This window comes from Alosa pseudoharengus, unplaced genomic scaffold (genome assembly GCF_046254945.1).
Source record: "Alosa pseudoharengus isolate Yale_2024_CS ecotype anadromous, Long Island Sound unplaced genomic scaffold, YU_APseudo_1.1 YU_APseudo_1.1_scf_4, whole genome shotgun sequence".
Classification (NCBI taxonomy): Eukaryota; Metazoa; Chordata; class Actinopteri; order Clupeiformes; family Clupeidae; genus Alosa; species Alosa pseudoharengus.
Window position 1 is genome coordinate 13985056 of NW_027468774.1, and position 15067 is coordinate 14000122.

The 15067-nt window shown below is 46.1% G+C and overlaps 1 protein-coding gene across 3 annotated transcripts in view; it reads left to right on the plus strand.

The window, feature by feature from the left end:
* Positions 1 to 15067, plus strand: part of gna12a (guanine nucleotide binding protein (G protein) alpha 12a) — a 34551-nt gene that overhangs the window by 6149 nt on the left and 13335 nt on the right. For all 3 annotated transcript variants that reach the window (XM_076264925.1, XM_076264923.1, XM_076264924.1), the window contains one exon: positions 5637 to 5852. In XM_076264925.1, the coding sequence (XP_076121040.1) occupies positions 5637 to 5852 (216 nt within the window). The remainder of the gene's footprint in view (positions 1 to 5636; positions 5853 to 15067) is intronic.

The window sequence follows — 15067 nt, forward strand, 5'->3', positions numbered from 1 at the left end:
ATTGCTGACTGCCTTATCAGTTTGGCTTGCCCAACTTACAGTTTGCTAAGATACATTTTGTCTTAGCAAACTGCTTAGACACATTTCCTGCAACAATTTATTATTTTCGCAAAACTACACGTACATAACTCAAAACGAGACTCATCTGAGAACCATGGGTCAAAACACACTGTCATAACAACATTATAATAAAAATAGATCTTTGCAATGTCACACAGATAATGAGTATTACACACATTCATAAATGTTTTGTCTCCAGCAAGCAAACACATGCTCGTTGAGAGATCTATACAAAGAGGTAAAGAAAAGAGAAAGTAAGGGCTAAGCTACACCAGGCGCGTAACTGAAGCGTTCCGTTCGCGTTGCGTCTGCTGCAACAATTAGCTTCCATTATAATCAATGGAAGTAGCTACACCAGACATGACAGTGGGGCGTACGTTCGAAAAAAATAGACCATTCGTCTAAAATGGATTTTACGTGTCGCGAACGGAACGCTACAGTTACGCGCCTGGTGTAGCTCATACAGCATAGCATGCATTAGTGAAACTACTCAGCATCATTCTTAATACTATAACCACTCTCTGGTCTGACTCTATCAGGATCACAAGTTATAACTCTAGTCCTCTCTGAACTGATTCAGAAAAACAGGATGTTTGCCTTTGCCAGATACCATTGGAAGTTTGCCCTGGTGTGCACTATCTATCCTGAGAACAGATCATCCAATGCACTGACAAATGGGGTATATGATTGAAGAAATTGATTTGTGAATATTGAATGGTGAACTGAACCAGATGCAAACCAAAGCAGTGAATACAGAAACATCCACAAATATGATGTATCGAGTGCTCTTAATTTCTGTTTTCAGTTTGGCATTATTGATAATGACCACATTGAATACTGAAAAGCAGTTACTTGTTTATCAACAGAAGTAGTTCCTCCTTACCCCCCAGAGGCAGTGGCAAGGGTTTAGGTTCTCCAGCATGGAAAATATGTACTCAATGAGTTCAGATGCTGATGACCTGGGATTATTGCACAGATTGCATGTGTTTACTGAATGAGCAATGCATTTTAGGCTACTCATGGCAAAAAGTGTGTACAGTGTGTGCAAAAGTGCATATGATTTAAGAACTGTGGCAAAGCTAGTTTTTGCGTGGTATCAGTAATCTTGTAATCTTTGGACTGCTTTTACTGTAATGTGAAACTGAGAAAAATTACTTTAAAGTTGTGGTCTAGCCAAATGTGTTATAGGTAGGACACTGGAAATCTGGGTATTACTTGTTTAAATGAAGATAAGTCTGTACATAAACAATTGTGGGCTCAAACTTGACCTTTAAACTTATTTGGAAGTGACTGTACTTTGCCTTTGTATTATCTGCCAACAATCTTGCGTTCCGCTACTTCTCAAACATTGCCGGTACCCACATAATTAATAGACAAGGCGTAGGCATAGGAGAGGATATCTCGCAGGGTTCAGAAGTAGCTCACCAGTCACCAGCCAATTTAAAAAATAAATAGCCACCCGACATCCAATCAAAAAATAGCATTTGTTGTATCCAGGTAAATTTGTATATTTAGATTTTATATTTTCTGAACGAAATTACTTGCCTGATCAAAATGATAACGAGAACAGACTGATGGGCGAATATAGGCCTAACCAAATTTGTGCTAAATTCATGCATATTGCATTATGCATACAGTTCTGCGTCCATCTCCACACGCATTTTTCTCGGTGGAATATCTCACAAACCATATATCAAAATAAACAGCAGACCTTACGAAGATGTAAAGCATTCCGCTATACAATAAACTGTTCCAGAGTGATCAGGTTTAGAAATTACAGCACATTTCTACATGGTCTTTGGTCTGCAATTCGAATGTAATAGCAACCCAAAATAATGAACTTGTTGTCCTTATCAAAGAATCAAAAGTTGGTCTCGGCATGCACAGATAAATTGTGGTACATGGCATCTGCACATATATGCAAGAGAAGGTTACTTAAAGCTTAAAGTCACAAATGCAGAGTATTAGGCACATTCTTCATCCAATGGTTCAGTGACAAGACTTAAGTGAAAAAAGCAATTCATAGCCTAATTAATAAGGTTACTTTACTTTACTTTTCATGTCTAATGGGGTTCAATTTATGTTCTACACAGCAGTATATGCAAGCAATTCAATCTCCCCCCCCCCCAGCATTTTGAAATTCAGAAAGTGGTTATGCACACATGCATATAATAAGCACTTTTTAGTTGTTGTTGCGTGCATGGCAGGGCATGGGGATTATATGAGTGGGCTGCTGAACTCTGCCACTAATTACGAAAGTCAAACCACAGCACTTCTGCTCTGCAAGATGTTGATGAGAGAAAGTGGGGTGGGGGTGGGCAAGGGGTGCCGAGTCTGGCCATGTCTACAGGCTGCAGGAAGTGGTTGTGTAGGGGGGACAGAGCAGTCATTTTCAAGCCCGTCTTTCCCGTGTGATGCATTAGAGCGATCCTCAGCGACTGGGGCCCATGTTGGGGTAGTGGTGGTGGCGGGGTTAAGATGGAGGCTCCAGAGCCGGCTGCTGGCTGAAGGACGAGGGGTTGTTTAGCTGATTTAGCTGTGGTTGAGTGGTGGTGAGAGACACCCAGAACCAGGCCCCGGCTGCTTACTCATCATAACCACACCGCGAGTATGAGCCTCTTAAGCTCTCTCATACTGACTCCTCACTTATGTGTCCAGCCTCTCTCTCTCTCTTTCTTTCACTCTTTCTCTCTCTCTCCCCCTCTCTCTCTCAATTCAATTCACTTCAAGTAAGCTTTATTAGCATGACATATTTTTGCATGGCCAAAACCGAACATTTAAACAACATAGAGAATGCTTGGAGTACAAATATATGTCAAATACATATGCATTCAAGATAATCAGCAAGACATACAGTATGCATCTCAAGACATCAAGACATATGCATCTCTCTCTCTTTCTCTCTCTCTCTCTCTGTCTTTCTATCTTACTTTGTTTCTTTGTCTTTCTAACTGTCTCAACTCTGCCCGTGTTTGTCTGTTGGGGAAAATCCCTAACTGGCCATAATACCAGCACAAAGCCTCATTGATATGTCACTCATTGTCAAAGAGTTGAAGGCTAAAGGAAAAAGAAACGTATTGAACTAGAAGTGGGAGATACAGTTGTAAAAATAAGCAGTCTGGGTTGTTTTTTCCCCCCATCAGTGTTTCTGAGAAGTGCATTGCGCTCTCCACTCACACTGAGGTGAGGTTTTGGTGGTTTTCGGAGCTATTTTTGGGCCTGTGCCATTGCCTGGGGAGAGATTGGAAGGCCCATATCTGACCTCTAAGCTGTGATAGCGTGGCTAGCTCTCTCACTCTTTCTCTCTCTGTCTGTCTCTCTCTCTCTCTCTTTCTCTCTCTCTTTTTCTCTCTCTCTCTCTCTCTCTTTCTGCCTTCTGTTGAAGTTGCCTGGGAGAGCCTGTCCTTCCCCAGATACTGACTGGCAGAAGTAGGTGAGAGGTCAAAGATTCATGCGTGGGGTCTAGGGCAGACGGGCCAGTCTCCTGGAGACCAAACATAGAAATGGAGGCGAGCAAGGGAGACAGAAAGAAAAGAAAGAAAGATAGAAAGAAAGAGAGAGAGAGGTAAATAAAGACAGTAAACAATAAAGGAAACAAAATGTAAACACTTACACAGAGTAAACAAGACAAAAGAGACAATGGCAAAGTATAAATGATGTTTTACTAAAAAAACATTACAAAGACAACCAGAGAGAGAGAGAGAGAGAGTAACAAAGACAGAGAGAGAACAAGGGAAACCAGAGAACAAGGTTGAAAGAGACAACAGAGTAACAGGGTGGGTGTAAAATAAGAGCTCACAGGGGTGGCGGTGTCCCACAGGAAGGTGGCCTGTCTTGTGCCTGACAGCGTTGGAAGTGCGCTGGCGATAAAGAGCATTTCTGCGGCGTCAGCGGGGGAGGCTTGCGGCTGTTTATTTTAGTGCTGAGCTGTTGGCTGACCAGGAAGAGCCACGGCGGGTGAGCCAGCGTGCGGACGGAGACAACGCTCGGACCCGTCGGGACCCTACCGCACTCATTTCCTGTTGCAAAACCTCCCTGGCTTTTACACGTTTCACAGCATCCCTGTTCCTCAAGTTATTAGAGCCATCTCTCCCATATGCTCCAGCCGCACGTGAGTTTCCCATAACCCCTCGGGTTCTGGCCTGCGACTGCCATCCCAGCTTGCACGTGACATGGCGCAGACAGGTACTCAGTGGCACGCTGGCTGGCCAGTGGCCACTGAGATGGACAGCTTTAATAAACAGTGTGGGGGCAGAATCCCACCCTAGGGCATGTTGCTCGTAATCACTATACCAGGCCAGCCAGCTAGTGGCACAGACTCACCGTGTGAGTAACACCAGTGTTGATTCACATGCCGTTTAGAAGAAGGAACAGAAGCCTCCTTCTGGGATGCCTTCTGAGCGCAGGATGTTATTTTAGTGTGCCAAATTGAATAGTGGGTGTCCTGTTTGTTCCAAGGGGGAAGAAGAAGCATCGTCTGTGGTCAGTCCTGCAATTACAATTAAGCCGGCTTAGCTGCTTATATTTGTGCTGCTTTGAAGAGGGAAATAAATAGGAACAAAGTCATCCAACCCCTTATGATATTTCCATTGTGTGTCTGGCATGTGGTGCCTAAGAAGTGGGAGATCTAGTGTATATACTCAGTCCCACCCACACCGGACCTTGGCTAGTACACTCTCTGTTATAGTTGGAAATGAAAAGGTCCAATAAGGACTTGTGGTCGGCCTGAATTTACAGTTCTCCCGGGAGTTCCGAGCAGCTCTTCTCTTTGGCTTCCCCTGGAAGGCTTTTTGTCATGGCTCTGTTTATAGACCAGACAGTGCTGCCTACATCAGCTGGCCAGAGATGTTATTATTTGTGACAGGGATATGGCGGAGCACTCTGTGAGGCAGCAGGGAGATGTACATTAAGGAGAGCGACTGTGCATGATTTAGTTCTTTCAGCTCGGCTACATTTTAGGTCACCCACTCTTCTGCCAAATGGAGTGACACTCAATCACAACCGATGAGTAGGAAGAACCAAGTAGCACTTCTAGTGATACGTTTGCTTGGTGTAATTTGTTCTCCATCTCTCTGTTTTTGCTACTCAAAATGAAATGTATCCCTAGGCAACTGGTCTCCAAACTGAATCCGTAAGCCAGATTCAGAGCGGATGACCTGAGCATTGGGTCACACACCCCTTGGACAGAGAAACCTGTTAATGGAGTCTGTAAATGATAGTGGGGCAGGGGGGGGGGGGGTGGGGGTTGTTGCAGGGAGCTAAAAAGCCTCTGTGTGTGTGTTTGCACATCTGACCTGCTGGAGGTGTGACTGAGGGTGCAGACAGGAGTAATGGATGATGACTGACTGTCTTTCCACTGTCTGTTCTAGCTTTTTAGTTTCTTTTGTCTGATAAATCTCTCTCTCTTTGTTGCATTTGTTCTAGTTTGTCTTTCTGTCTCTCTTTAATCTAACCCATTCATTTTTGTTCCCTAAATCTTCTCTATTTGCCTCTGTCCTCTCTCTCTCTCTCTCTCTCTCTCTCTCTCTCTCTCTCTCACTCTGTCCGTCCTCTCTCTCTCTCTCTCTCTGGTCCAGGGGATGAGGGTGCTGGTGGACGCCCGTGACAAGCTGGGTGTGACCTGGCAGAACTCGGAGAATGAGAAGCACGGCATGTTCGTCATGGCTTTCGAGAACAAGGCCGGGCTGCCCGTGGAGCCCTGCACCTTCCAGCTGTACGCGCCCGCTCTGCAGGCCTTGTGGGGGGACACGGGGATACAGGAGGCCTACGGCCGCCGCAGCGAGTTCCAACTGGTGAGTCCACCAAAAACAGCAACAGCAACCCGCTGACCTGAACAGTACAATGGGATACTTCATGCTACTAAATCTACTGAAAGAATTTGGAGCACATGAGTTTTTTTCTCGATCCACTGTCTCTTCGGTCAGAGTGGAGAGAAATAGACGGGCAGCCCACTGACTCAGTCATGCCTAGTCTGCTCACAGAGAGTGTACTGTGGGCCCTGTTTTAGTATGTATGTAGGTAGTATGGAAGCACCTGAGAGAAACATTGCAACATTCACAGTCCTTCACCACTTTACAGAAGCAAAGGGAAGTACAGACTTTTTTTTCTCTCAGTCAGTGCCTAAAAGTACAATGCATGAAGGGGGAACATAACTGGGATTCCCACAGTCACAATGTAATGTCAAACATGAAAAAAATGAAAAACATAAATAAAAGTAACTCTTCAAGTCACCCAACAAAAATAAGATTGCATGTGCCCCTAAGTATCCATGAAATTTGGTTTTAAAAGTGACTTTGTCTAAACATTCTTTTGCTTACACATAAATGTACACAGACATAAGGATACACAAACATATGATCTTGTTTAAGCAAACAGAACAACCACATCCATATTCTGTTGGAAATGACAACACAGATGTGCTTACAGGAAGATACATCTGCTTGGAAATTAGTGAAGCTGCTAAAGTTCCAGCTCTAGCACTACCATAGTCTGACAGAAACCCAGAAGGCACAGAAGCAGAACACATTGTGATGAATTAGCAATACAGCGGAAAGAAGCTGAAAGTTGTCAGACAAACTATTAAAGACATGTGCATGTCCTCAATTAGACCTTCTGAGAGCTGGGAACCTGGTCGCCACGGTGACTTATTTATGTGTGCCACGCTTGGATGCGCGCATACCTACAGGGTTTTGATGAGTTGGGCGTCTCTGTGCAGGAGTCTTCTCAATCTTTAATCAGACTGTCTGTGCAGCACATGAGTAGTCATGAATATGCACAGCTCTGTCACAATGCATCCGTATCTTTATGAATATTTCACCTTTTTTATGGAGGGTCTTATCGCTAAAAAGTAGGTCAGTAGCACAAAACTTCAGGCGGTTCGGGAGCAACTGTCATCTCCCGAGAGGAGATCACCCAGCTTGCTCCAGTAGGCAGCAATATGTGCGGGTTGAGTGTGTCTCTCTACAGTCCCTCTCTCTATTGGTTCATCCTTTTCTCATGTTGCTCTCTAAAATGTAATGGTGTGGTGAATCAAGTAGGTGTCTAGTCGAACACAAGGGTTTCCTAAGCGTAAAGGGGAAAAAAAAAGCAAGCAAGTTCACTGGCATATCGTGCCTTTGCCACCAGTTCTTTTGAAAGATGAGGCCTCCCGTCACATGACAGTCACCCGATGCGCCCTCATCCTTGACCCTCCCCCTGCCTCCCCTCTCTGTGATATGCATTTCAAAGACTCAGCATAGGCCCTTATAATCAGATTTGGGGGGCCAGCTTTGATGAAGGGACGCAGTGCACTGAGGTGGAGTAAGTGCTCTGTGGAGACTCCCTGTCCTGCCCTCGCGTGCCACCTGGCACCACTGCCCATGTTTACATCTCGGGATGTCCCCGCGGTCACATTGTGCGAAAAATCAAACGAGACAGACCCTCTGTTGTCTGTGGACATCTCCATCAGATAAGAGAATTTGGTTTTAATTTGCCCCCTAAGTGAATTGAATTACGGCTGCCCAACATTAGTCGGTGGGTCTCTTCCCTTGTTTTAATCTCTTACTTTTTCTTAAAAGTGGTCTTTGCAGTCAGGGCTGGGCAGCAGTACAAATGAACTCAATTTATTTCTTGGATCAGTGACCCGAGCTATTCTACCGTTCTGTACAAAACGAGAGATGGGGGATGCCTGATTTTTGAGCATTTAATTGAGTTGCAAACAATTCAATCAATCTTAGAACCTAACAAAGAGTGCTGGATTGCCAGATGCCTTTATTGAGCATGTCTGCCCTCATTTTTTGTGTTCGACAACAAAGAGTGTTTCATTATTTCGACCTCTTTACCATTTAAATGTGTTCTACCCTCTCAATTGGAAGGCTGTTTTGAATGTTAATGCTCTGTAATAGCGCTTGTGACGTCTGTGGATATCATCTAAATGCAGCCTTCCACTCTCTCGATTCTGAGGCCTGTTAACCCCTGACAGATTCTTCGTGTTGCACAGGGAGTTCGGGTCATAGGTTCCGTGCCCTTGCCCCCCCCTCTACAATTCTTTTGTCCACCGCGAGTGTGAGGGTCTTTGAGCCGAGTGAGTGGGAGGGTCTTTGAGCCGAGCGAGTGTGAGGGTCTTTGAGCCGAGCGAGTGTGAGGGTCTTTGAGCCGAGTGAGTGGGAGGATTATACAGTGGTCTGGCTATCACAGTGAGCCCAGTATTTAAGCCATCTCTTCACCTCCCTCTCTCCTTCTCTTTGTTTCTGAACAAGGGAGTGCTTGTGCGAATATTGGCCACATCCAGAAGTGTCCCAACACTGGCTGGATATGACATAATATTTCGGTCTCTCTGGCTGTCTAGTATCCACATTTCCTGACGCTTTTGGCAAGTGGAGATCATTGAAGCCAGTCTAGGACATTGCTGTTTGTATGTGAGTAATGTGTGTGTGTGTGTGTGTGTGTGTGTGTGTGTGTGTGTGTGGGTGTGCAGAGCTTCTCTACCTTTTGTTTGCCCTAGGCCCACTGTAAACCAGACATAAATTCCTCTTCATTAACTGAGAGTATTTTACTTGTAGTTCCCATTCAGGCCTGGCACAGCTAATGATACATCTGTAGGAAACAGCACCAGCGGGCCTGACGTGCCAAGAACACTTAGCAGTAGAGCAATTAGCCCACATGGCAAAGCTATTTTGCCATATAACCTGAGCCCCCAGGAGGATCTGGGCTGCATAGCATTAGTGTGGCCTGTCAGGGGCTGTGTGGACATGCGAGAGGAGAAGCAGCATGGAGGGATTTGGCCTCGACTCCAGCGTGTCCGCTGAGACCAAGCCCTGGGAAGAGCGGGGAGGAAGGAGAGAGAGAGAGAGAGAAAGAGAGAGAGAGAGAGAGAGAGAGAGAGGGAGAGGGAGGCTCTTAGGAGAAGTGCTGGCACAAGCCATGAGAACAGACCTACTGTATGAGTTCTCTCCACCATGCCCTGTGCCTTCCCTATTGTGGCTCTCTGGGCTGTGTGCAGAGCAGGCAGGAGGGAGAAGAGTGGAGGCTGCTCGTGAGCCATGTTATTCATCTTGCAAATTGACCACGCGATTTTCATCAATCATTCATTATCTTGACTTAAATATCACATAAAATACCGTATAAAATCTGTCACCTGAAATTGTAACCCGTTTATTTGTGACATGACCCAAACTGGGAAGCAGACCTCCAGACGGGGACAGATGACAGCCAGGCAAGGCAGCAGTACTGCAGAGAGGGGCTCTGTTTATTCTCAGGGGCCGACTCAGACCCAGACCCATCAGAGTGGATGGGAGCGCCGGAACGGCCAGTCCAACCTTATTGTGTTTGGACGCAAACACTGCTTTTGCTCTCTCTCTCTCCCTCTTTCTCTCTCCCTCTTTCTCTCTCTCTCTCTGTCTCTCTCTATCTCTCTCTCTCTCTCTCTCTCTCTCTCGCTGAGCTCTTTTGAGAGTCAGCCGACAGGAAGTCTGCGGCACTGCTTTGTTGAAGGCTGACATGGCTGCCCACAAAAGCCGCAGCGGCCTTCCAGTGAGCAGAGGGGAAAAGCACTGTTTGTGTTTTGTGGATATGTCACAGTCCAGCCCAGTCCAGTCCCTAGAATCGTTTTTGAGTTTCAGTGCCTGATTGAAATAGAATGCGGTCACCAATTGAGTTTACTTTTCGCGCTTTTGAAGAAATGGAACTGACTAGAAAACATAACATCTGGAACAATATTTAAGGAGCATATTCATGAGTGTAACAAATAGCAGGCATGTATAATGCACAGGGGTATAAGTTGCTCTGGTAATGCTAAGCTAGTTTTATAATGCTATAGAAAAGGAAGGGGAATACCATGAATATTAAAGGTTGTATCAGCGATATCAGGGATACGTCACTTCTGTTGATGTTCAAACACAAACAGAGAGCTAGCTCGCTACTCCCTCCCCCTCCCTTCCTCCATTAAAATGTGCATTTCGTTGGTTATTGGTTGAAACACTTTATTTTGCCTTTGAATGGGTTGCCAACCCTTGTTGGTAGCAATTGTTTTTGTGTACAGATCTTGGAGCCTAGGCCGCCTACAGAGATGCGTTTTTTTGACGGCCTGCTTATGGGGCAAACAGCTAGCGGATCGGAGCTAGACGAAAGATTAGATGAATGTGATCATTTATGTTTGGGACTTTTTTGGGCCTGAAATCGCTGATACAAACTTTAAGTCCTAAACTATGTCAAACACCACCTCAGAGTCACTTTAATCCCAAGTGACTCGCAGTAGAGGCACACAGTATGGAAACATGCATGTTAATAGCACTAGTGCTTCCGATATTTACACATTTGTGCATAATTTGTATCAGCATGCATGTATACCAGTTTTGCATGAACAATATAAAGTAGACTGTGATCTGGTCTCACCATCACAACCTGTTTTATAAGAAATCTCCAGGTCACTGATGTCAACAGCAGACTGCATATGTGTCCATGCTGGGACACACCGCTGACGCCTAGGTGTCAGCTATGTCTGTGTGCGATGAAAAATGACAGTAGTGTCCTCTTCGCTCTGTGGCCCATGACGAGCGTGCGGTGATTACGTTCCTGGCAGCGAGCTGGCCACTGTTTGCACAGGGGGGAAAACAAAATGCTTTCACTTTGGAGTGGCGTGCCTGTGTGTGCCATGTGCTGTGTGCTGTGTGCTTGGCCAGGCTCCTGGACTGAGGCTTGCCAGGGGGCCGCTGCTGCTGAACACCTCTCCCCATTTGGCAGGTTGGTTTTTATGGTGCAAGTCATGCGTGGCCCCCTGGACCCCTCCATCTTTACTGCTCATTTTTGGGAATTGCGTCACGAGCACAGAGCACTGCGTGTTCAGTAGATGCTTTCGCAAACACGGGCCCTAATGCAGCCCAGATGTCTTTTTTTTTTTTTTTTTTGCACGCATGTGTAAATATGTCGCACACTCATGTGGTCCATCACTCCAGTCTTGCTCATCAGTTTTTCCACCGCACAGGAAAAAAGGGATTCATTCAAAAACTCTTACTGCGAGTGGTGGTTTCGTAACAAGAGAGAGAGAGAAAGAGAGGGAGAGACAGAGAAAGAGAGAGAGAGAGAAAGAAAGGCTTTTCAGAGGACAAGAGGTGGTAGGTATCATCTCTTTCCTGGTGAAGGGAGTTGCTCAGCCACAGGCCCAGTGGTGTTTTAGGGGCCGTCTGCGCCAAGGCAGGAATACACTCTGGGGCTTAGCCAATGTAAGCATCCGAACAGCGCTAGGCTTTTGGCTACCCTCGTTTGAGTGTGTGTGAGAGGGGGGAACAGGAGGAGGATGGTTGGTTCTGGCCCAGTGCTTTTGTCCTGTGACAACCCGTAGAGCGGCAGCCCCATTTGACCGATCTCACAACCCAGCCAGTGAGTGAAGCGGCGCATTCTTCTGCCTCCTTCCCTCAAACATTCCATCGCATTGGCGCTCGCTCTCTCAGCACAGGTACAGTACACACACGTTTACAGCAGCCAAAGTGGAGGCATTCCTCCAAGCGCTCGCACCCACTCTCCCACTCTCCCACCCAGCCAACCCTCCTCTTCTTCCTCCTCCTCTTGGCCCGGGCCAAATTCCTCAATGTATTATTTCCCAATGTTGATGTTTGTGACCCCTCTGTAAGGGACTGCAGGCTGCACCACCAGCGCCGCAGGACAGAAACAGAAAAGTGGGTCATCTGCCAGATTAGCCAGAAGTGGACATCAGACACTGGGTAATCGCTCGCCTCCCGCGAGGACGAAAAAAAACGAAATGTCCGTAAGTTTTCCATTGTTAGATAAACACAGGCTTGTTTGGATTCTCGTAGGTCACCGTGTTCCGGACCCGAACTGAATTCCCGTCCTAAGCAAGTCATCGCACCGCCCAGGGGAGTGGAGCTGCCTGCCACTAATCTATAATAAGTCACTTTGTTTGTCATCAGGATCGGCCAGCGACCTGCTATCTTTAAAAGCTTCAGAAGTTCACAAAGCATTCAGGATGTCACAACTGAGCTTTCACGTAGCACCTAAAACACACTCGTGGTCCTACTGGGTAGATGTGGGCTGATTTGAAGAACAAAAAATATAGAGAATAGTGGCCCTGATAATCTTCAGAGGGACAGTCCAAAGTAAATAGCGGAGGGTGAACTGAGGTGGGGCTGGGGTCCACACACAGAGGAGGGGCGTGTTTGTGTGCATAGGGCAGAAGCCCAGGAGGAGTGGTGGCCCTGTCCAGAACTCGAGCTGCCCTCAGAGGGACGCGGCGATAAGCAGCACAGCATAGCTCAGCCCGCATTCCAGAGGAGCGGCAGCACAGCACAGCACAGCACAGCACAGCACAGCACGTCTCTGCAGACATCGCAACCTCCCAACCTCCGGAGAGAGAAAGAGAGAGAGAGAGAGAGAGAGAGAGAGAGAGAGAGAGAGAGGGAGGGAGATGGAGACAGAGAGAAAGAGAGAGAGAGAGGGAGATGGAGACAGAGAGAAAGAGAGAGAGAGAGAGAGAGAGAGAGATAGAGAAAGGGAGATGGAGACAGAGAGAAAGAGAGAGTGAGAGCGAGGAGATGGAGACAGAGAGAAAGAGAGAGAGAGAGAGGCAGGCAGGCAGAGGAAGAGAGGAAGAGGGTGAGGCAGAAAAAGAGAGACAGACTGGTAGAGAGAAAGAGAGTGGGGGAGGAAGGACAGAGATGTAAAAAGAGGAAGAGAGATCAGAGGAAGATGGGGAGATATTTAGAGATAGAATACCAACACACACACACACACACAGTGAGGGAGGAGAGTACTATGACACCAGACTTGATTTGCTGTGCTAGTCACTGTTATTTATACATTACTTAGCTGCCTGTCGGGGCCCTATGTACTTTAGCTGGCTCCTTTAATTGAATGGAGACCTCTACATAGAGCCAGTATGTCTCGGGAGCTTCAGTGGTACCATGTGGTACACACCCCTCACATAGAAACGTGACGCATGGGCTTTGCCTGTTGGCTCAGAGCTCCTCTTCCATTAAGCTGCTGTATTGAACTTATTTAGATGATGCTCTCGCAGGATGTGGCAGTAGTTAGTGCGGAGCATAACTGGCTCCCAAGACAGAGCGGTGCAGAGTCAATACAGCCGCTGGGTTTCAGCACTCCCTGTAATTAAACTAAATCCATTACACAGTGTACATAATAAACTGGAGTGGAGGGAGCTTGCTAGTGGAGCCATGCAGGTCTGCATTTGTGTGTTTGTGTTTGTTTGTGTGTGTGTGTGTATGTGTGTGTGTGCGTGCGTGCGTGCGTGCGTGTCTGTATGCATGTGTGTGTGCATGTGTGTGTGCGAGAGAAAGTTTTATGTGTGTAGATTTTTAGTACAAGCTTGTTCTTTTGTGTCTTCCCATCCACATGAGTTTGTATACAGACGTGTGTGTGTTTGTGTGTTTGTGCATGTTTTGTGTATATGTGTGTGGGTGGGTGATTGATGTCAGCATGAAAAGAACACAACAAGAGAGAGAGAGAGAGAGAGAGAGAGAGAGAGAGAGAGAGCTGTCTTCTTCTTTTCTTGTGTTGCTGGCCCTCTCCCTCATGCTGTATTGCGAATAGAGTGCTATTGTAATGGAAAAGCCTCTCCTCTCCGCTGGCTGCAGCAGGGCACAGAGGGACCGGGCTCCACCCTGGAAGCCATTCAGAGCAGCTGAGCTGGCTGGCCAAGACAAGCCTCCCTCCAGCCCAGGACCAGTGGGATTTACAGGCCATTATACATTCAAAATGGATCCGGGGGCTGTGTGAGAAATTGTGTGAGATGGGGGGGGGGGGGGGGGGTTTAGACAAGGAGCAGCGGGCTCAAAGTCTTTCTACCGCTGCGTGTAGTGATGTGATTTATGCAGTTCATGAAATGTCACACTTAATGACTTATCTGGTTTCTGTTGGTTCGAGCAAATCCGAACCCTGGTTTGTTTATGTAGTCTTGGCTGTGGCGAGATTGTGTTTCTCTAAGCGTAGGAGATGGGCCATTTTGTGAAGTTGGCTGATGGTTTTTGGCGTCTTCATCTGTGAATCAGTCTTGTAGGAGGCTTGATGAATAAAGCCGAGGTCATAGTGGTGAACCTATTTGTACCTAAGTGTATTTGTGTTGTGGTATGCTGATATTTAAATAATACTTTGAGGTGATTTAAGGACCTAAACAGTGTGATATCCTGGCTTTTCAATCAGTATTTGTTATTGCAGTCCCCTCTTGTAACTCAAGACTTTGAAGTCGTTTCTTCCTCCAGCAGGGAAGTTGAGTGAAAAATAGCTGTGTTTTCTGTTGGTTTTAGTTGTTATTTTTGGAGGTACAAGATATGACTGTTGTGTAGCTGATTGTTGTGTATTTTCCAATAAATTGTAACCATAAATAAGTGGATTTTTATTATTATTATTATTATTATTATTATTATCACTCTGTTAAACTGTTACTGTTAAATATAAAAAAACTGCTACAGGTCTGCCCGTAATTACACACTACTCTCCAACCATATAATGATGGTTCATTTAAAATTGTTGCTCACAGGCTCCTGTTTTTCACCATCTCCTAACAGCACGGCATTTGGTAACGTTTGCATTTTATGTTTTTGGTACCGGGTGCAGACAAACTATTTTTGTATACGATTTGTGTATACCAACAAAGAGAAATGTAATGATATGCATGTTGCACTTTCCTTTTAGTGGTGTTTTTGTGGACTTTTTTTATTCTCGTTGGGCTGAGAGGGCGAGAAAGCACTAGCTGTCCAGCGTGTTTGCCTGAGATTGGTGGAGAGGCGCTCACCAAAAGAATGTACTTGTAGGGTTTGACAGCTTGTTGAAGGGGGAGGCTTGGAGGAAGGGAGGGATGGGGTGTATGGGGTGTCTTGTCAAAAATGTATGGGGTGTCTTGTCAAAATTGAATTCAGCTCTTGCTGTTGTACTGGTAGTGAACTGGAGTGTGTGGGTTTAGCAACTGGGGGATTACAGCCTTGGGAAAATGGCTACATGGCTACAAAGCAGCACAGGATTGTTTGGGTGCTGAATGTAAAACTGTAGGAGGTCAGGGTCG